Here is a 20,772-nt window from a genome sequence, read left to right on the forward strand (position 1 = left end):
TGTCATCACCAACCTTGTCCCTTTATTCTTGTCACCTATTATTTTGCTCCCTTGTTTTTAGGACTGTGCTTCTAAAACTGTTCACTGATCTTTGTGGACAGAGAATATTTGGAAGGCATTTAAAAATTGCAGTGGTTACATATTCATCATCTCAGATGGTATAAAAAAGCCTGACTTTTTTAGTTAAAATTAACCAGCCATTATTGAACTAATTTCTCACCTACAGGTGCTGTGTTTGTCTTTACAAGCCCTCTGAACTTGTTTTCTCTGTGACTTTCCAGTAGGATGGGATAAATTATGTTTTGGAGTGATGGGAGTGACTTTCTTGCACTTTCAGCAGTTTTCTTCTGCAAACACCAGTAGCCTTTGTCTCTCCCTCCTCCCAGCCTGCAACAGCAGCTGACACTGGCACCAACATTGCACAGTGGCTCTGAGTATCCTCACTTTGCAGCATGCTCTCATGCTGGCTCTGACACACATCCAACCACAGTTTTGCCTTTCCATAGCCTGTAGAAAACATAACATTATCTTGACACATTACTTAACATTCTCCACAGGCTAACTGTGTGAATACCTTGTAATGTGAACAGTTTATTAATGTGAAATGCAAGAAATTATACTCATAAATATAAAAAGATTGAAACCCCCTTATTTTTTTAACAATTAAAATATAGAATAATTATTTTTCAAGAAGTCATATAGCAAAGCATGACTTACATAACAGATCAGATTATATGTCATCTCTGTGTGTAATCTTCAAAGTCTATGAGCATACTTGGATGTATTTTCACAGGATTTAGAATGTTCACCCCATTTGAAAGGTTCATGTGGACAGTGACAAAATCTAAACTTTGAATATTCTCTTCTTCTCTTCTTCTGAGTCGCTTTTGCAATTTAATGTTGGTGTATCCATACCTTGTGTTGCTTAATATCAAGAAACTATAGGCAAATATAATTAGTAGCAAGCATTTGTTGACATTTGCATTATTTTACCAGAATGACTAAGAAAAACTGTGACCACAAGCTGTTTGTATACTGCTTCTCTTACTGTGATTAGAATTGGGAAGGTAAAACTAAATTTTATTTGTCCATAAATCTGTACACTGACCTAATCTGTAGTATCTGACTGGTTTAGAAAAATGTGCAGTGTGTCTCTAATGAACAATCACTATGTTTCAAACTATGAAAGAAATGTGCTAGAACAGGTCGTGCTACAGGGGTGCGTTACTAATCTTCCTGTTTTCTAATCATACTCTGTTCATCTCAGCTTTCATAAGATAGTATGTTACGAAAGAAAAACTTTGTGGATATCTTTATGCATTCAGAGATAGCATGAAAAGATAAAATGTATAAAATAGACATTATTTTCCGTAAGTTTGAACTTTTTCTGGTGGTAAAAGGACTAGATTACATATATCTGATTCTAAATAATGTGTATTCTATGTATATAAATACGTATTCTTATCTGTATAAACAGTAGGTACTCCTAATCCTATCCTCTGACATTCTGTGCAGGTCAGTTAAGTTTCTAGGAATGTAAAGGAAGAGACAGCAGTACATCAGGAGCCTACCAGTGTGTATCTCAGAATAAAAAAGAAGGACTCTAGGTAACATATGTAAGAGCAACTTCTGAGAGTAATTGTACTGTATTCTTCAGCAGGGTGAAGACTCAAGTTTCCTCTTACATATATATATATTTCTGCTTTGGGGTCTTGGCTCAGGCATTTCTATGGGTATTGTAAGCTTACCTTGAGGAGCAGTGGCTTTGGTGTTGCCACAGAGCACTCTGAAATCTGGGAGCTGCATTTCAAACCTCTTGGGCTAAGAAACACCTGAAATTGTTATTTCCCATTTACAAAAACAGTGTCACAGCTACAAGCTGGGAGAAAGTTAGACACACCCTTTGGTTTTGAACTGGAGTTATGTTACTGAAACAAGTTGTTGCAGCTTTAGTGTGCAGGTAACCAGTTCCCACCTGTCTCCAAGAAACAGAACCCTGTGAAATGTTCAGAATCCTCTGCTGACTGTGAGGGAGCTTCGTGGCTCAGAGAGAGGTACTGGTTGTTCTGATGCATCTCTAGAGTTCAGGCAGAAATTCTAAGCTTTTGTCTTAAGCCTGGCTGTTTAGAGTTGCCTAATGATGAATGAAGACAAGTTAAAGTTTCAAACTGAAGATGAAAAAGACCCTATAAATCAAATGTAGGGTTTTAAATATCAGCCATCAATAGCCCTAAAATGTTTTTTTTCCTTATCTACATAAAATGACATTTGTTTGCAGGGTGTTACAAAAGAACGTTTGGGGCCAGAGTAGTATGTTTGAGGAGCAAGTGTAAGAGAACAGACCTTTTCACTTCAACGGGGAGCATAGTATGAGTCCATGGGACACTGCAATTAAAATGACCTGAACTGTTTAGTGAGTAGTGGTTTGAAAAGCAGTTCAAATAATCTGCAGCTGCCACCTTCTGCCACTTGGGGTCCTCTTTTATCCCTGATTAGTACTGTTCTGCTGAGACCATGCAGGAACAACTCAAATTTAGGTGTTTTATTGAAACTCTGAGGCTGAAAAATCTTTTCAGAGGCCTTACTTAAAGCTGTTTGTGTTGACTTGGGTATCAGTTACTTTTTCATATCCACAAATGATTTAGGACTGTGATTGTTGGGCTTCTTGTAGACAATTTGTTTATTTTCTTACAATACCCTGTACTGTGTTTTGTTACTGCATTATCTGCTTTCTTAATGTTCAGCAAATTCTTCTTTGGTAATGTGTTTATTTTCAGTACAATTCCCTTTCCCCTCTGACTTGGAAAACACATGATGGCTTGTCATTCTGGTGCCTAAAATTTAACGTTCAAATTTGTTTCTAAGCAAAGCAATCAAGATGAACAAAGATATTTGAGAAATACAGTGGCTTTAGCCTTTTGGAGTCTGATGTCCTTTGGAAATAGAGGAAAAGAATTTCCTTTTGGAAACTCTCAAAGGTGCTTCTACATTATGTTTCTGATTGTGAAGAAGATAAAACTAAGTAAATGGTTCCTCTTTCTCTTGTTAGCCAGTATTTTTCACAGTCTACAGTAGTTTCTTTTTTTTTTTTGTAATTGTGGTTGCCATTTTAGCTATCAATTTAAAAAAGCAATACAAACATAAAAGCAATACAAACATAAAAAAGTGAACAGTAACAGTCCTCTCAAAAAAAAAAAGTTTGAAGTTTTAAGTTTGATCTAGCAGTGTGTAAACTGGCATTTACTACCACTTTCCACTTCATGGTTTGTTATTCCTCTCCTGTGTATTGATGGAAACATATGCATATATGTGTGGTAGGCCAGATCAGGATATTCAGCTGGCTGGGAAAACAAAAAAATGGGCAAAACCAAAAGAAGAGTTCAGTGTTTTCTTGCCTTGTTCTGGGATTTTTTGCTTTTTGGGGGCACTGGGGACAGTCTTGCTCTTGGTATCTAGCTGTCCAAGTGGTTGCACTGTCACAAAAGAAAGGATGCCAGGAGGGCTAGAATTAAGATGCTAATGCTGGAACTGCTTAAACTGTCTCTGTCCATGTGGTAGTTCCACCCTGGCTGGATGCCAGGTACCCACTAAACATGCTTTATCACTCCCCTCTGCAACTGGAAAGGGGAGAAAAAAATATAACAAAAGGCTTGTGGGTTGAGATAAGAACAGGGAGAGATCACTCATCAAGTACTGTCACGAGCAAGACACACTTGACTTGGGGAATTTAGTTGAATTTATTACCAACCAAAATAGAGCAGGATAACAAGAAGTAAAACAAATCTTAAAAGCACCTTCTTCCACCCCTCCCTTCTTCCTGAGCTTTGTTCCTGATTCTCTACCTCCTCCTGCCCAGCAGCTGAGGAAGTGGAGGTTACTCCATTGCATGTTTCTGCTGCTGCTTCCTTCTCAGAGAGAGGAGTCCTTCCCCTGCTCCAACGTGGGGTCCTTCCCAGGGAAGACAGTCCTCCATGAACTTCTCCAGTGTGAGTCCATTCCACGGGCTACAATTCTTCACAAGCTGCATGACCGTGGGTGCCTTCCACGGGGTGCAGCCCTTCAGTAATGGGGTGCTCCTGTGTGGGTCCCCCATGGGGTCACAAGTCCTGCCAGCAAACCTGCTGTAGTGTGGGCTCTTCTCTCCACGAGTCTGCAGGTCCCTGCCACGACCTTGTTCCAGCACAGATTTCTCACAGTGTGACAGCCTCCTTTGGATGCATCCACCTACTCTGGCATGGATCTCCTTCACAGGCTGCAGGTGGATCTCTGCACCCTGGTGGTCCTCTGTGGGCTGCAGGGGCATAGTTGCCTCACCATGGCCTACACCATGGGCTGCAGGGGAATCTCAGCTCCAGTGCCTGGAGCACCTCCTCCACCTCCTTCTACCCTGATCTTGGTGTCTGCAGAGCTGTTCCTCTCACATATTATCACTACTCTCTTCTCTGATAGTAATTACTTGTGTGCAGTGACTCTTTTTTTTTTTCCTTCTTAAACACATTATCCCAGAGGCATTACTACCATTGCTGATGGGCTCAGTCTTGGCCAGGGGCGGGTCCATCCTGGAGATGGCTGGCACTGGCTCTGTTGGGTATGGGGGAAGCTCCTGGCAGCTTCTCACAGAAGCCACTACTGAAGCCCCTGCAGTACCAGAACCTTGCCAAGCAACCCAATAAAATGCTTGATCAGCCATGACCTGATTGATCTGCTCTCTGTAAAATGAAGTATTTCTGCATTATGGAAACTCAGACTTCAGAAAGAACATCAGCCTGATTTTGTAACATCTGCCAGCCTGGAGATCTGCATAGTGGTTTACAACTAGTGGTATTATTACAATTAGGGGATTATTTATACCTTCTTGAGGTTGGAATGAAGGTGCATGTTGAAATGGGCCTTGTTCTCACAGGGCAGCCTTTTCTGCTGAAGCATACATCCCCTGTAGCAGGCGGAAGCAGAAAACAAAATCTCTTTTGTGTTTCCCTATGGATATCTTTGCAGACCTAATTTTTAAGAATCGGGGATTATACTTGTGTATTGAAGTATTCAAAAATATATTGAATTTTTGCGTGGCAAACCTAATTGCCTTACATTTAAGAATAAAAGTTGTTACAGAAGCTGTAGTCTGAGGAAATATCTTTAAAGCCAAATAGTATTTTTCATTTTAGACTAAAATAAATGGGTGAAAAAATACAAACCTTTCTGCCTTCAGATACAACCAAATAGGGTTTTTCTGTGCCACTTTTCTTTAGATCTGTATCAATTTACAACTATGTAAGGCATGGAAGAAGATCAGAGGAATTGCAACTCAGTGGTGCCCCTATTGGGTATAAGAGCTTGGGATGACATGCATAGATGTGAATGTCTGGCATGTGGGATGTTAGAACTACCCAAGAAGTGAAACCTCACTCCCACTGCTTATTATTTTTGTAGAGGTGGTAGTGTAAAATTATTAAGGTAAAGAAAAGATGGTGCAAATTGGAAAATAATTGAGATACAGGCAGGAAGTTCTACAGAAATCATTTTAAGGAGTTAGTGAACAAGTAAGAACTTTAGATAAGGGTGTCTTTTATTGCTCTGATGTGGTTTTTAGTATATAGCTTTCAAAGAGAAGATTCATTTCCTTATGGACTCCATGCTCTTCTCTGTAAAACAGACAGTTGAAAACATAAGATGTGGCTCAGCAAAATAAATTGTCTGCACTTGCTCATTCTGACTGGTTCACTGAATAAGAAAAAGCTCATTAAAAAAAAAAAAGAAACCCAACAACCCCCCCCAAACAAAAAGGTTTGTGATCAATAAATTCAGGACTGTATGCTAATGTATTGCTCCAAAGGGACAATTACCTTAAACCTGACACTACTTCAGTTTTGTAGTCCTTGATTTTATTTTAACTTAACCTCTCAGAGGAAAGGTGGGTTTTTTTTCATGGCTAAGTTATGCCTTAATAATCCTCTACTGTGCACAGACGCTGCTCCAGCAGTCTCTTCTCAGCGAGTGCCAGGGACGGCGTTTATCCCTGAAAGGACGCAGGATGCTGAGCTCGCATGCTAAGCAGGAATGACCTGCAGGGTGTCTTTCTGTCTTCTTCCTCCGGCTCCGGAGCGGCGAGATCCTTGTGCGAGGAGCGGGGAAAGGAGGGTGGCTCCATGCGCTAGATTCGTAGGACCGGGAACAGCACCTCAGGGCAGTGACCAGTCCCATCGTACCACACGGAGCAGCTTTTGGCCGCAGGTCTCCCCACCGCCCATCCCGCTGCTGCTCTAGCAGTGTGACGCTTATGTGCGTTCGGCTGCTGTCGGCAGCCTGCCATTTTTTCTCCTTAGGAAGAGCGAGATGGGAGAAATCAGGAAATGTTTCCAAGCCAGCGGGTGCTGAGCGTATCCCGCGGCGGCATCAGCAACTAGAGCAGGCGCCCAGCCCCGCCCTCCTGCCCCGGGCCCGCCCCCTGACCCGCTCACCCAATCGTGTCAGGGCGTGGGCGCGGCCCTTGGCCCCTGCAGCCAATCAGCGCCGTGGGTGACACAAAGTGGTGCACTTTGCACGCGCTTTAAAGGCCGGGAAAAACTGGCAGCGGCAGCGCCCAATCAGAGTGGAGGTAGGCGGGGTGAGCGCAGCCTGGAGCCCAATGGGAGGGCGGGAGGGCGGAGCGCAGCGGTCCCGGAGAGAGTGGCAGGAGCCTGGTCCAATAGGAGGGCGGGATGCGCGGCCTCTCCCGGCAACGCGGGCCAATGGGCGCGGGCGGGGGGTGGGGCGGTGGCGTCCGTCCCGGGCTCTGGATCGGGAGCGGGGCAGGAGCGGAGCCGGGCCGGGCCGGCAGCGTGTGCAGCGCCGCTCGAAAATGCACTCGGATGCCGCCGCTGTCAGTAAGTAGCACCGGGGCCGCGCCCGCCGCCCGCAACCCGCGCCGCCCGCACGGCCGGAAGAACCGCCCGGCGGGGGGCGGCTGGTGTTGACCCTGACCCGCGAGGCGCGGCCGAACGCGCCGCCGGGGCTCCCGGTGCCGGGGGAGGGCTCGGGCCCGCGGGTGCGGGGTGTGTGTGCGCCTGGCTGCGGGGGCCCCGCGGGGACGGCGGGAGCCTCGCGGCCCTCGGCGCACCCCCTCGGGGAGCGGGGGCTGCCCGTGCGGGGGCGGGGACGGGTGGGGGGAGCCGCACCGGGGAGGGTTGGGGTCGCTCGGAGGGTGTGACGCAGTTTGCCCGACCTGGTTGGCGAGGGGGTGAGGCCGCGGCCGGCCCTCGTGGAGGGCTGCGAGGGAACCGGGACTGCCGCGGGGAGGGCGTGCTCGGGCCGTGCAGCTGCGTGTGCAGGGGGAGGCGGGCGGGGAGAATGCCGCGGGTCCCGCCGGGCCGGTGCGGGAGAGCCGCGCTGTGCGGGGACGGGGCCGCGGCTCATGGCGGGAGCTGGAGTCCCTGCGCCGCGGCCCCGCGCGGCGGGAGGCGGGGAGCGGACTACAACTCCCAGCGGGCCCTGCGGCGGCGCCCGCTCTTCCCTGCCGTGCGGCCCCCTCGGCCGGAGCTGTCCCTCCCGCCCCGCGGGGAGAGCGGGGAGCGCGGGCGGCGCGGCCGCGGGGGAGCGGAGCGGAGCTTGGGCTTTGTGTCCGCAGCGGTGCTTCTGGCGCTGCGCTCAGAGCCCCGGGACCGCTGCCTGGCACACCTGGGTTGCTGTGCGGTGACCGAGGTTCGGGAATAGGCTTCCTGCCTGTCCGCCGGAGAGACGGGATTGGCATCCCCAGCGCAAAGCTGTCCCGGCACAACCACGTTCCTGTGAAATCTCCCAAGAACGCGTTCTCCGCTCTGCAAGGAGTTGCAGCTCTGAGATGCTTTATTACCGTAGAACTTGCTCGTGGAGAAGATAATGAAAACTGAAGCTTTGATCATATGTTAATGAGTGATGGCCTGACTTTTGGACAAAGTCTTGAAAGCAATTATGGAAAGAAATGCTGCATCGGGCCTGGATTTTCTTGAAGCCTCCCATGTCTCTCAAAATGAGATTGGCTGGGCAGCCTGGTATAGCCTCTAACTTGTAAGGTTATATCACTTCTTCAGTGGTTCTGCTTTATTTTACCTTTATATTTGGGGATTGTCATATGTTGGTGGTTAAGTCTGCCATTAAGGCACAAATAACTGCCTCATGTTGAAAATGGAAGGATAATGATTCTAGAAAATGCCTTCTGCTCAGTGTTTTTTGTCATGTGTCCTGTCCAAAAAAAGATGCAGGTCTTCATTATACACATATAAGGTACAGTGCTCCCTCATGTAGGATGTGAAGACTTTGTAGTGATTTGGAAAGTTTTTTATTTTAACTTGTCTTCAGGAAACGGGAAAGAGTACTCTTTCTCAGCCTTCAGCTGTTATTGGCTTCTCATTAAAAATGTACCTTGGAATGGTTGAATCTTACATCTCAGTACTTTTTTTTGGCAGTTCATGGGCTTGTACATGTGTTATTTTGAATAGGAATGTTTTCTTAAGTTAGCTGACTTCATTGTCTGTAGCGTGATAGTGGTTGTTTTTTTTCCTCACTGATTTAAATGCTTGAAGCAAGGAGTGTTCATAGCATATCTTTACAGAAGCCGGATCTTGACTGAACATTTATTTTGAGCCACCTTTTTGATCCTTCTTAGATTCTTATATGTTCTTGTGATATAAACTCCCTCAATACATTTTTGCTCAGTGTCAGTTTTACTTTCTGAGACTGAATACACACCTTTCACTTTATATGAGGTACATCGACTTTCAATTTTTCCCATTGAAAGTGTTTGCTTAAAAGTTTTTGCAGCTGCAATAGCTGTAATTGGAAATGTCTTGTCTGTACAAGGTCATGCAGTAAGTTGAGTCAGGCAGATAAACAGTCTTCTTACTACTTCTCTTCATTCTGTTGTATTGGGATAAGATCTCATTTGTGTAATTGCAGCACTTCATTTAAATTTATTTTAGTCCAAGTAATTTTTGTGCTGAATTTAAGTGAATTATTAATTCTGCATTTTCTTTACTTCCCCTCTTCCCCCACTTGCTTTGCAGATACTGAAAACAAAGACTTTGGGCTGTTTCAAAGCATTATTTCCTAGTTTTTTGTGTCTTCAAGCAGAAGAAGAAAACTTGCTTAATTTTTCTGTCCTGTGCTTGCCAAAAAGCATAGCATGGGAAAGTACAGTACATCCAGGGAAGGTCTTCAACTCTTGTATCCAATTTAAGTATTAGAGCATCTAATAGTGTGGTTATTACTTCTACAATAAGTAAAACTACTAACAAGGGCTTGAAGCAGAACCATTAATTTAAATGTGCCAGTATTTTTGTCATACTGTCCAGTTAATTTGTTTTATTTAAAATCATAGGTCTGAGATTAAACAGAATTTTTACTTTTGACTGATAAAGACATAGAAACAACTACCAGTTTGTTCAGTAGATAGTTGTGTGTATATATATATAGTTAGAGCTGTAAGGCTTTAGCTTGCCCCTGGGAAATTGACTGGTGTGACACACTTCATGCAGATGTGTGGCTGCATAGGCTGTGGGACTCCATTGGCTGCAGCTGCTTATTGCTACCCATTAGCTGTAGATTACCGATTCCCTTTTCTGCTGGTAAAGTGGACTGTAGGAGCACTCTCTAATCCACTCAGTGAGATGTACCTGGGTTAGCTCTTGCCAGTTTTACTTAAGTTGTCTAAACTGACAGGGTTGATTTTTTTTTTTTTTTTTTTTTGCCTGAAGTGAGTTAGGGAATGTGCCCCTGGCCTGTGCTGCTGGCAGAGCTATGGGGTCAGGAACTTTTGGCAGAAAGAAGCAAGCAACTGGAGCAATAATGGTTTTGACTGGCATAGCTGTTTCTAGGCTGTTGCAGATCCACCGTGATGTGTACCAGATTTGCATGGTGCTGGATACCCTTGTAGTGCTTGCTACAACACAGGGTTGTGTTTCTGCTGAATTAGCTGGAGCACAAGATACAAAGTTTTTATTAGCTTTATGGCCTTTGTAGGATGTCAGATGACATCTGGCATGAAGTTAGGAGTAGTGCTCTCAAACAACTCTCAGGCAACCAGTGACGCAAAACAAGCTCACTGACTTTTTTGAATTAATCTGGTGGTGGAATAGGAGTTAGACTGGATGAACGCTTTTCATCAACAGAAGCAGATCTTTTGCACCAGAAAAATACTTAGTGTTAGATCTTTGCTATATAGAACAAAACACCCAACTAAAACCATCCCCTACAAAGCAAACCCTAACCTCCCCATAAAGTGCAGGGTACTTTATCCTATGTGTTAGTATAGGATTGTTAGCTTGGCTCTTATTTGTTCGGTCAATTTAAGGTAAATGGAAATGTATTCAAACTAAACTGACAGTTACACAACTTTTGCACTGCTTAAATCACTCTAAAATTCTCAATGAACTCTAAACTGCAGTAGCTCTATTTGGAAACAAGCCTTCAGAATAGGGTACTCTAAAAATACATTGGTAGAATAAGGATTTGTTCCTATGGGGAAAAAAGAATTATGCTTTTTTCCTATATATGTAGCATGCAGAGATCTTAAAATATTTTGTTGCAGTGAGTAAGTCATTCTATGTGGTAATACCAAATGTTAGAGTTGAGTGTGAGTGTTTACCTTAAAATAAGTGATTTTTAATGTGTCTAGGAATTTCAACCACATTTTGTTGCTTGGGTTGGGTTTTCTGTAGAGGTTTTTTTTTTTTTTTTACTAGCTTAAGTCACTCTGTGTTTTGTTTCAGAACATTTTAGGCTTTGGGATTAGGCATTTAGGTGTTGGGAAAATGTACACAAATTTGCAGCTGTGGATTTGGATACCACTGGTGTCAGCAGTAGCTCTGAGATTGGTGCAGCTCTGAGTGCACGTGGGCAGGAGGAACATCCTGCAGCATCATGTCTTTAGCTTTAATGACTAGGTCCTGTTGCTCTTCAAGATAGGTTGGATTGTCCCATTTAATTGCATGTACTTACTTTCCAAGCTGGAATTCACTTCTGCTTCCCTTACTTTCTGAATCATGCCCTTTAAGGGGCACCAAATCATGGGAGACCCTACTTTTCAAGCCTTTTCTTCTCTTTCTCCCCTTACCTGAATGCTTGCTGGCACATCACGGACCAGGAGGTCTCTTTTGCAGGCTGCTTCTGCTGTAGGGTGTCACTGCCTGCACAGATACAGCTACAGACACATTGGAAATGGATTCTTAATCCTGTCTTTGACAGAATTGCAGTCAGCTCCTATCTTCTCTGTACTGCAGTCTGGGATTCTCAGTTTTTAGGAGTATTGTGATGTTTTTGTGTAAATAAATGCTTTCTGCATTTAGTAATGAATACAGAAATTCTGCTTCCTGAACATAAGTGTTGAAGGCTTTCACCAAATACAGGTTTCAGACCTGAACTCTAAGTTGATTAATTGATTAATAGTTAATCAATATAAATTGTCTTGCTCTTTGGATAATTCTGTAAGCAGACTACTGAACATGAAATGGTGTATTTCTTAGAAGATTAAATGATTCTTTTTTGAATAAGTAAAATTTATTTAAAGCTAACTAAGACAACAGTACTACTACAAGTTTTTTCCAGTTCTATTATTTGAAACCAAGGGAAGCAATTAAATATAAGTAAAGCATGATCATTGCATTTTAATTTTTAGGAATGACTCTTCCTGGTATGTATTTTCTCTCTAATTTTTTTCTGAGAATGTTGCAATAATCTTAGCAGTAATAAGAATTACTGTTATATTACTACTTCTGCTACCTCTATACCTCAATTTTAATATTGTATTTATTATTGTATCTGTAGCATTTATACGTTGTTTTTTTTGTTTTTTCGTTGAGAGGGTGTAGGATGTTTTTTCTCTAGTTTGTTATGAAAGCAAGCCCAGTTAGCTGTTGTTTCTTTCACCTCCCGGTAACTCTCAGGTCCATAATTTAGACCTTAATCTATAAGTTTAAAAGTTATTTTTAAGCTGTTTTCTTTTTACTTTTAAAGTGTATATGACTGTGACTATTTGACTAACTCAGCCTTTAACACTTAACATTAAGTGTTAATGGCAAACTACATGCAAGATTTAAATTCCATGAAACTAGATTGGCTCTGGCATTTCTTTTCTTTTCTGAATTTGCAATGATTTTATTCTAGGTGTGGTGGTTTTGTTTTCTTTTTTAGCTATTACATTCTGAATTATTGCAAAGTATTTAATACCATTTGGAATTTTCATTGCTTCAATCCTCACTGAAGATAAGCTAACATCTGCATGAAAAATAGTTTAATCAACAAAATACGTGCACTTGTTTGACATGTACCTCTTCAAGTCGTAGCAAACATTCCAGCACATCTTCCTCCAGTATTCACAAAGCAAGCAGGTTTCCTTCTTCTGATCTGAGATCAGTTAACTGTGTGGTACTTTAGAATTATAGAATGGCTTGAGTTAAAAGAGACCTTAAAAGATAATCTAGTTCCAATCCCCCTACAATGGAAAAGGGACACCTTCCACCAGACCAGGTTGCTCAAAGCCCCATCTAACCTGGCCCTGAACACTTCCAGGGAGGGGGCATCCACAGCTTCTCTGGGCAACCTGTTCTGGTGCCAAGCTGCCCTCACAGGAAAGAACTTTTCCCTAATATCTAATCTAAACCTACTCTCAGTTTGAAGCCGTTGCCCCTTTTTCTGTCACTACATGCTCTTTTGAAAAGTCCCTCTCCAGATTTCCTGTAAGCCCCCTTAAAGTACTGGAAGGCTGCTATGAGATCTCCCTGGAGCCTTCTCTTCTCCAGGCTGAACAGCTCCAGCTGTCAGCCTGTCCTCATAGGAGAGGTATTCCATCCCTCCAGCCGTCTTCATGGCCCTTCTCTGGACTTGCTTCAACAGGTCCATGTCTTTCCTATGCTGAGGATCCCAGAGCTGGGTGCAGTTTCTGTAGGAAAAAAAATTAAAGTATTTTCAGACCGTTTCATGTTCTTTTTTTGTTCTCTTCAGGTGAAAAATAGCTTCATACATCATGGTTTTCTCCGTGTAGAACTGGTGAATGTGGAGCTTCATGTGTTGTATCCCTCCTCTAACAGCGGGCTTGGTTGGTCGGTTGGATTGATCTGACACGCTGCTGCCACAGGAAACTGTTTTGCTCCCAATTCAGGAGACCTTTCCTGTTCCTTACTTTAACTCTTGCTCTGACTTACCTAGTGTTGCAGCTCTTTTGTGACCTGATTCAAACCATGGGGTTGGCAGGGTTTTTTTGTTCATTTTGTTGATATGATTCCAAGGGTAGGGGGCTGACCAAGGGCATCAGGCAGGGACAACTTGGAGGCTGTATAAGCATGTATGGAAGTTTTTTCCAGAGGTGGAGGGGAGGGAGTGTGTTCCTGAAGCATCCAGTTGCAGCCAGCTGTGGAATCGCTTGCCATGTTGACCATTGTTGACCATTGTCCTTCTGCTAATTTCCAAGATAGTGTTATTTGAGCATGGAAGGTATTATTTTTGGATTCTGTTTCTTCAAAAACTTTTTTTTTACGAAATAGGCCTTTTCACAGTGCCATAAGATACTTTGTGTATCTTCCTTGAATATACGTAAAGCAAACACTGACCAGTTCAGAGGATGACCTGGGCTGTAATTTAACTTCCCTAATTTAATGGGTGCTGCTTGTATTTACTTTTATAACTGTAAAAGAAACCTGTTTTCAATTTTAGATAATATCTACACTTCACAAGCTTCCCCTGTGGAAGAGAGAAAACTTTGGACTCTGGTCCTCTGTATTCATACCATGTATAGTGTGATGATTGTTGTATAAGAACGGTAAAATATAATTATGTAACCCTGCTAAGTCCATCATAATTATGTAACCTATTTTGGAAGCAGCAGCTTAAAATTGTAAGGATATTTCCAGTGGATGTGTGAAACACACTGGCATGAATTATGTGTTTTGAAGTGCCTAGGAATGTTTTGTTTCAAAGGTGATACTTAATATACATAGTCCTAATTTTAAAGTATTTTTCTATTGTTTTTAAGAGTGCTATCTAGAATTATTCTTAATATTAGGTTAGAATAAATAAATGAAATATTTGCTCAGTGTTCTCGCCTTGTTACCTCCAGATATAACTGGTTTCTCTGAATGCTCATGTTCTTTGTAGATTTTAGGCTGAATGACAAGGGAAAGTTTAAAATTCATGTTCACGAAAGCTTAGTCTGGTATGACAGTTAACAAAACAAATCTTATCTTTTAGTCTTGCCCTCTTGAGGATGACTTTTATGTTCCCTGTTTGTCCTTCCCCCTCACCCCCCTTTTTTTTTTCTCATTGCTTTATGTTGAATTGAAGGTTGGACTAAAAACTCAGGGTTGTTTTTATGCAGAATGGTTCTGCTTAGTATTGTTTGACTACCAAAAAAGGAACTTTATTGAGCACTTAATGCAGGAGAAATTCTAGCACCCTGTTCAAGGTTCAAGTTCTTCCTATTTTATCTGGGTAAGAAGGTCTGGATTGACTTTGACTTCATATAGCTAAGTATAGCTAAAGTTGGAAATTTCATCTTTGGTACTTCTGACTTATAGCAATTGTATTGCTGTGGTGGTGGATTGCGGACAACATGTTAAGAAATAGGTAGCAATTAATAAAAGGATACTCTAGCTAACATAATGAATGAAATATATGATTCCTAAAAGTATCTTTTGAATTTTTTTTTTAATTTACCATGACAAGAGAATTCCATAGTGATGTGTGTGACAAGTACACATGCAGCAGCCAGTTCCTTCAGTTTTCCTTGATAACTTCATAGCAGTGTGGTTCACTGATTTGTCAGTCTGATATTTAGTAAAGACTCTTGTTTATCTGGGTTCTCTTAAGTGTATTTTGAGAGTATTCCTTTAAAATGCTCTGGATGGAAATGTGGGAATTATGTCTTTGACCTTCCTTGCATCTTGCATCAGCTGCTTGGCAAAGCCAAATTGAATGTCTCACAGTAGAAATACTTTAATGCATTAACTAGGTGGTGACACTAGGCACATAAAATATTTCACATAAAGAAGAAGTTGGCTTGAAATACTTTGCTTGTCATACAGTACAGGTCTGTAATTAGAGTGTTTTTGTACCTGAGTTCTAGTGGGGTAGCTAATTTGCTTTTAGTTTAAGTGGAAACATTGTATAGTAGTTGACTGTCTTTAATCCCTGTCAGCTGGTTTGTGTCCAGCTCCTGAGATTCTTGCTGGTTTGCCTGCTCTCTGGCTGGATCACAGCTGATCTTTTGTAAATTGTTTATTTTCCAGTTTTGTCCTTGACACATTTCTAGCAAAAATAGGAAATTCAAAAGAATATAGAAAAATTAGTTTGTCACTCTTTTGCAACCGAAGCAAACTCAAGTGTTTTATATTTGGAACATGGAAACAAAGTTAACATCTATGCTACAGCTTCTTTCATGAGTCAGAATATTTCATTTTCAGTTTTGTTGGTGCTTGTCTTAACAGCTGCTGCACTGTGACCTTTGTTTGGTTACACAAAAACCATGTTTTAACTGTGTAAGTGTATTCTAGTCACTTAGTTTTGCAAGGAAATAAGTATGAAGGCAAGCACATGTGTATTAATAAAATAATCTTTCTTTTAAAACTATGATTTTTAGTAATGATTTTAGAATGTTAAATGGGACTTAAGTTAGTTTTGGAATAGATGGAACAGAAGGACTGGATAGCATGGAAGTTATAATGATTCCCAATGTAAAGGAAAAAAAATTGTAAATTTTTTTTTTTAAATTCAGCTATAGTTAGCTATAGTTGTTTTGTTGAGGGTCATTCATGCCTAAAGAAAAATGCATATATTAGGTATCTTTTTGCAGATTTCTGTTTTTCTACTCAGTGTTGAAAATGTTGATGCTGAAAAAGTGTTGAGATGACTTTTATTTTATAGTTGTGTGATAATTTTATTAAATGACCAGAACATAAGAAGATCTTGGTTGCTACATCAGGAAACCAGAGAGTTTAAAAGGTTGTTTGTTCTTTCTTTTTTCCCTCTAGATTTTCAGTTGAATTCTCATCTATCAACACTGGCAAATATTCACAAGATTTACCACACCCTCAATAGGCTGGTAATGACTTGCCATTTTCTCTTAGCAGAATAGCTAGGGCTTTAGTCCAAAATATTTTGTGATTGAAATCATTAAATGATTATGCTTTCAAAAATTATAATTGCCTTTTTGTATGAAAGGCTTTTGGTTTTGAATTGGTGAAGAGATAAGCAGTATTACTAAAAGGTGAAAGATTATACTCCAGGGGTCAGAGTGGAGTTTGAACACTGTCCACTGCAACACTGGATTTAGATGTTGCTTCCATACAAACAGCTTTCTTAGATATGTCAAATAATGGTAATCATCATAGTTATCCAGTTTCTTACAGTTCTTACGGAAAACATATTGAATGAGCAAGCTGTCCTCTTACACCCATGCAAAAAATGAAACAGGATTTTTTTGAAGAACAATCTTTTTTTTTAAGATTTTTTTGAAGTGAAACAAGATTTTTTTGAATTTAGGCATTTTTTTATGGCTACATACTTCCATTTGTTTTATTGCAACCGTAGCTGGAAATGATTATATGGCTTCTTTGTGTACACTACAAATTTAGTGAAAAAGACCCTGCCTGCAAAAGGGAGTAACTTTTTGGCGAGATTTCAGTTGATTTTTAATCAGTTTTCTTTAGAACATGTATTTGTGTTTATCCTTAAGTAAATCCATTTCTGTGGTCAGTGGTAAATTCAGTCTTTCTGGTGCTTCTAATTGGTGGAATTGTTCTATACAACAATGCAAAATTCCCCATCCAATGGATAGTTATTTCCACTCTTGAAACGGTTTGATATATTTTTGATTGGAAAAAAAATTTCAAATTAAAGATTATCCTTGAGCTTTTTAGATAATTTTGCAAGGGTAACTTTTTAGATAAATCCGAGCTGAAAACACAAGACACTACAGTCTCAGGTGATGATCCTTAAGTAATTAAGATGAATATTGATATCAAGTAGAGGTTAAAAGCAGTACTGAAGAATGAAGGTCACCATCTTGTTTAACTGTATTGTTCCTGTTCTCTTGCAGAATCTGACAGAGGACGTTGGTCAAGACGATCATCAGACAGGTATTTACTAGGGTTGTAGTAGAAATAGATTGAAACAATTGAAACACGTTTTGTCAAAGAAGTTCTCTCTAACATAACTTAAAATTGTATTTTAGAAAGCTAAAGGAGCTTTAGGAAACAAATGCCAGGATTTCTTAAAGTTTTCTTCAAAATAGATGTTCATGCTTATAATTTGTCCAATTATGAAGGACTTGTACAGGTTACAGCAGTATCTGTCATTTTACTGTTTCTTAGTTTAGAAGACTTAATAAAAAATTTCTCTTACTCCTTGGACTCTCAACCCATTAGACTGGCAGAATATCCATGTTCTTACAGTGTTTTGACTCTTGAAAGAGCATTAGTGAGAACAGAGCAGAAGCATGACCTCTTGTGGCTGTTGTGATGCCTGTGACCAAGTTTAAATGCTGTGCTCCAAACAAACAACTTTTTTCTTGAGTGATTTTGATACAGCTTGTTCCTGTTTCTTGTGCAGATTATCAGTCGGTGCCTCAGGGCTAGCTATATATTAGTCCAGAGCTGTTTTTCATTCAATAAAATGCCATCGTTTTTTGAGGCCTTAATCTCAGGTGCCTAATACTAGCTTGCTGCCATTCTTGATTGATCAGTATTTGAGCTTTGTAATTTGATGTCTTGCAAGAGTTGTTACGTTCTTTTGTGCTCATTACTTGTGAGCTGGCACTTCTCCTTTATTTCTTTTTCTTCCTTCCTTTCTGTGTTTCAGACATGATACCTGAGGAGGAAGGAAAATAACTTACTGGCTTCAAGCCCTGATCATTCAGCAGAACTGTTCTTTGAAACTGACCATGTCTGTCCTACCATCTGACTCAAAGCTTTTTGCTATCCTGAGGTGCTGGCTATGTTTGCTGGTGTTTCCTTGAGCGTTCAAGAAAATGGAGAGAGCTGTCAGCTCCTCCTGGAGATTTCTGGGACACACTCAGAAATCTAGCACACTCTTAGCCTAAAGCAATGAGAAGAGATGCATAGGACTGCATCATTTGGGATTAGACAGAGCTCACCTAGGGATTATGTACCCCCCTCTATACTGTTGCAGGTGACTTTGTTTCATAGTTGAACTCTTAGCCACAAAAGGCTTCTCTGAAATGTTTTCCTTCAGTGTGGTTAGTGATTTGGTACTTGAAATCAATTGATCATGTAAAAGAAAAACCTCTGCAAAAGAGGTTGTGGCAGGTGGTTCAAGACAGTCAGAGATTTTAGTGTCCATATTTTAGAACTGGTACCCTCTCCCGTCTCCTGATGAAGACTTGAAATTCTCCCCTTTGTGATCCAAGTGCTCAGACTAAACACAGGTACATACTGATTTCATGTATGAAAATGCATTCTGTAATCTTTTACTTTTGTCTGCAAAAACCTATTTTGAAGCATTGTCACTAATCAACCAATAGCATTGTCACTAATCAACCAGTAAGTGTTGATGTGCTTGAGGTATTTGGAATTTGTCTTATCTCTTGCTTAGCACTTCTATCATAAAGTATAAGAAATTAGCCTTGGACCTCTTATTGTCTCTATTAGATGGTGCTTCAGGATGTTACTGGCTTTGATGAACAGTTTTATACTGACACTGATGGTTATCTTATTGCCTGCATTTTGTTGTTTAAGTTAAGCTGTTTCAAAAACTTAAGCGTACCTACTGAATGAGTTGGGGCACAAAATCCCAGTAAACAGTGTAATTTTCTCCAATAGTTGTGAAAGAACCTTTCAAATCAGAAACAAATATGACATGAGAACCAAAAGTAGAGGTTGATAATGGCAGGTTCCTGCCTCATCTTCAGATTTTATTTTTATTTCTTACGCTTCTACCCTATTTTCTGTCTCCTTGTAGAAAGAGATGAAGCTTCAATGTTTGCATAAATTTCAGGCATGCTCAGTTGAAGTGTGTGCTTAATTTTCCTCGTATGAGGACAAATACACATGCAAGGAACTATTTTAGCCTTTGTCAGTGTAGCACAGTGAAGTCTCCTCTTTCCATTTTGTATTAGACTTGACACTTCTGAAACATCTTACTTGGAGAGACTTACGTAAATCTTTAAATAATTACTTTTGCAAATTGTTTGATTTCCATGTGCCTAAACTTTTGGAACTTAAGTTTTCCAGTCAGAAGTTGTCAAGACCTATTAAATTTGTTACACGATTTATAGAACTGCATAGATGCTCTGAATTTGAGATTCTGTGTCTAGAAGTCATTTGAAAGTCAGATTAATAACTGTTGCAAAAGATTTTTTGAGTGTTGCCAAACCCATATAAAGATGATTTTTTTATAGTTTTAGATTTTTTTTTTTAACATTCTGAATCTTTTGGACCAGGCTTTATTCTTAAAGATTACTATTTGTTTTCTGACGTAATTTTCCTGGTTGTTATGCCATTGTGGGCCTTGCTTTTGGGAAGACTTAATAAATATATATCTAAATTTGGTTGAGATTTCTAAAAGCTATTTAAAAAAATCTGAGTTTTAAGTTAACATTTATAATTAGCTTTAAATGCATATTACATTTATTTCAAACCAGTTGTTTCTGAGCTAACAATAAATGTATTGGGCATCTAAATCACGTTAAAGAAATTGTATCTTTTCTAAGTATTAGCCAGATTTCCTTTCTGGAACCAGACCTTAAACATCTAAGAACTAGAGGGAAGTGGCAGTTTCAAAATTTCTTGAGTGATTGAGAGCTAAGATGGACCTTGCTTCAAAATTCCAGTCACCTGTAATGATTGCAGTCTCATGTGCTCGTGTTCAGTGTGCGTATATATATATGAAAAATGAGGTAGACTTCAGGTGTGTCATGGGTCTTTTCATCTGTTTGTAGGTGTAAGAACAGCAGGCATTCAGATTCTGTAAACAATTTCTTTTTCTTCTAGTATGTATATGCATTAACTTGGAAAACTCTCTTGAATTTGAAATAATAATTCTTTTTATGTCATATCTACAAATCTAGCAATTTGTTAATAGCTTAAAGTTATGATTTGGTTATTAAATTGTGACCCACCTATCCAGACTAAAAAGTCTTTACAAGTATGCTTTCTGCTGTCACCTGACTTGTTTAAAAGAGTGAGTTCATATCTTCAAGAAAAACGAAGCTTCATTGCTGTTCTTGAAGCTTTGGGGCAGTGCGGAGATTACTTTTGCCTCTTTTTTTTTTTTGTTGTATTAAAGAAACCCCTCTTGAGTCCAAAGCAATTCTGTAGTGTGGAATTCAAGATAGAGAAGATGATTTTTGCTTTTAAAAGAATTGCAAGTTGTTTGATGTTTTGCTGAATATCTTAGTCTTGTATCTGAAAATTGATGATTGTTAACTGTGGTGGTCTCGTTGCATCATTAAGTGAGCAGCGTTAAGTTTCAGCATTCACAGTTTCTAATTATTTTTCCTTTGAAACATCCTTCTACTGAAGCATCAGAAGAGCAGGATTATTCACAAGCTTTATCTAGAGAGAAGGTGAAAATTACATGCCTGTAGATCATTTCTGTAGGGACACAGCTTGTAGAGTTCTTCTTTATTGACCTCTGTTTTTTTTTTTCTTTTTCTTTTTTGTTTATTTTGGTTTTATTGCTATTCTAGGAGTGTCCCTCCCTTGTGGGGTTTTATCTTGCATATTGTTTTAAATTTCTTAGGGTGAATTTTAGCTCTTGAGGTGATACTTCCCTTTGGAAGCTTTGTCTCCTGCAAATGTGGAAGTACTGAATAGG

The 20,772-nt window shown here is 40.4% G+C and overlaps 1 protein-coding gene and 1 long non-coding RNA gene across 9 annotated transcripts in view; one reads left to right on the top strand and one right to left on the bottom strand.

Moving 5' to 3' along the window:
• Window positions 1-5,862: 5,862 nt before the first annotated feature.
• Window positions 5,863-6,563, bottom strand: LOC113964322. Its single transcript, XR_003533159.1, has 2 exons — window positions 6,456-6,563; window positions 5,863-6,315 (listed from the first exon to the last, which is right to left on the bottom strand). It is a non-coding gene; the product is annotated as an uncharacterized LOC113964322 (long non-coding RNA).
• DCUN1D4 (defective in cullin neddylation 1 domain containing 4) overlaps window positions 6,540-20,772 on the top strand; it is a 41,795-nt gene continuing 27,562 nt past the window's right edge. For 3 of the 8 annotated variants that reach the window (XM_027676369.1, XM_027676362.1, XM_027676368.1), the window contains exons 1-3: window positions 6,540-6,601; window positions 15,969-16,039; window positions 17,036-17,075. Coding sequence is in view for 2 of the 8 variants with exons in the window: in XM_027676360.1 (XP_027532161.1) it covers window positions 6,836-6,860; window positions 15,969-16,039; window positions 17,036-17,075 (136 nt within the window). In the remaining 6 variants the exon portion in view is untranslated. Of the gene's footprint in view, window positions 6,602-6,727; window positions 6,861-7,093; window positions 7,118-15,968; window positions 16,040-17,035; window positions 17,076-20,772 lie in introns of those variants that run through there. The other 5 variants (XM_027676360.1, XM_027676361.1, XM_027676364.1 and 2 more) reach the window with 4 other exon arrangements.

Source organism: Neopelma chrysocephalum, unplaced genomic scaffold (genome assembly GCF_003984885.1).
Source record: "Neopelma chrysocephalum unplaced genomic scaffold, ASM398488v2 Primary Assembly neopelma1_42, whole genome shotgun sequence".
NCBI classification, from domain to species: Eukaryota; Metazoa; Chordata; class Aves; order Passeriformes; family Pipridae; genus Neopelma; species Neopelma chrysocephalum.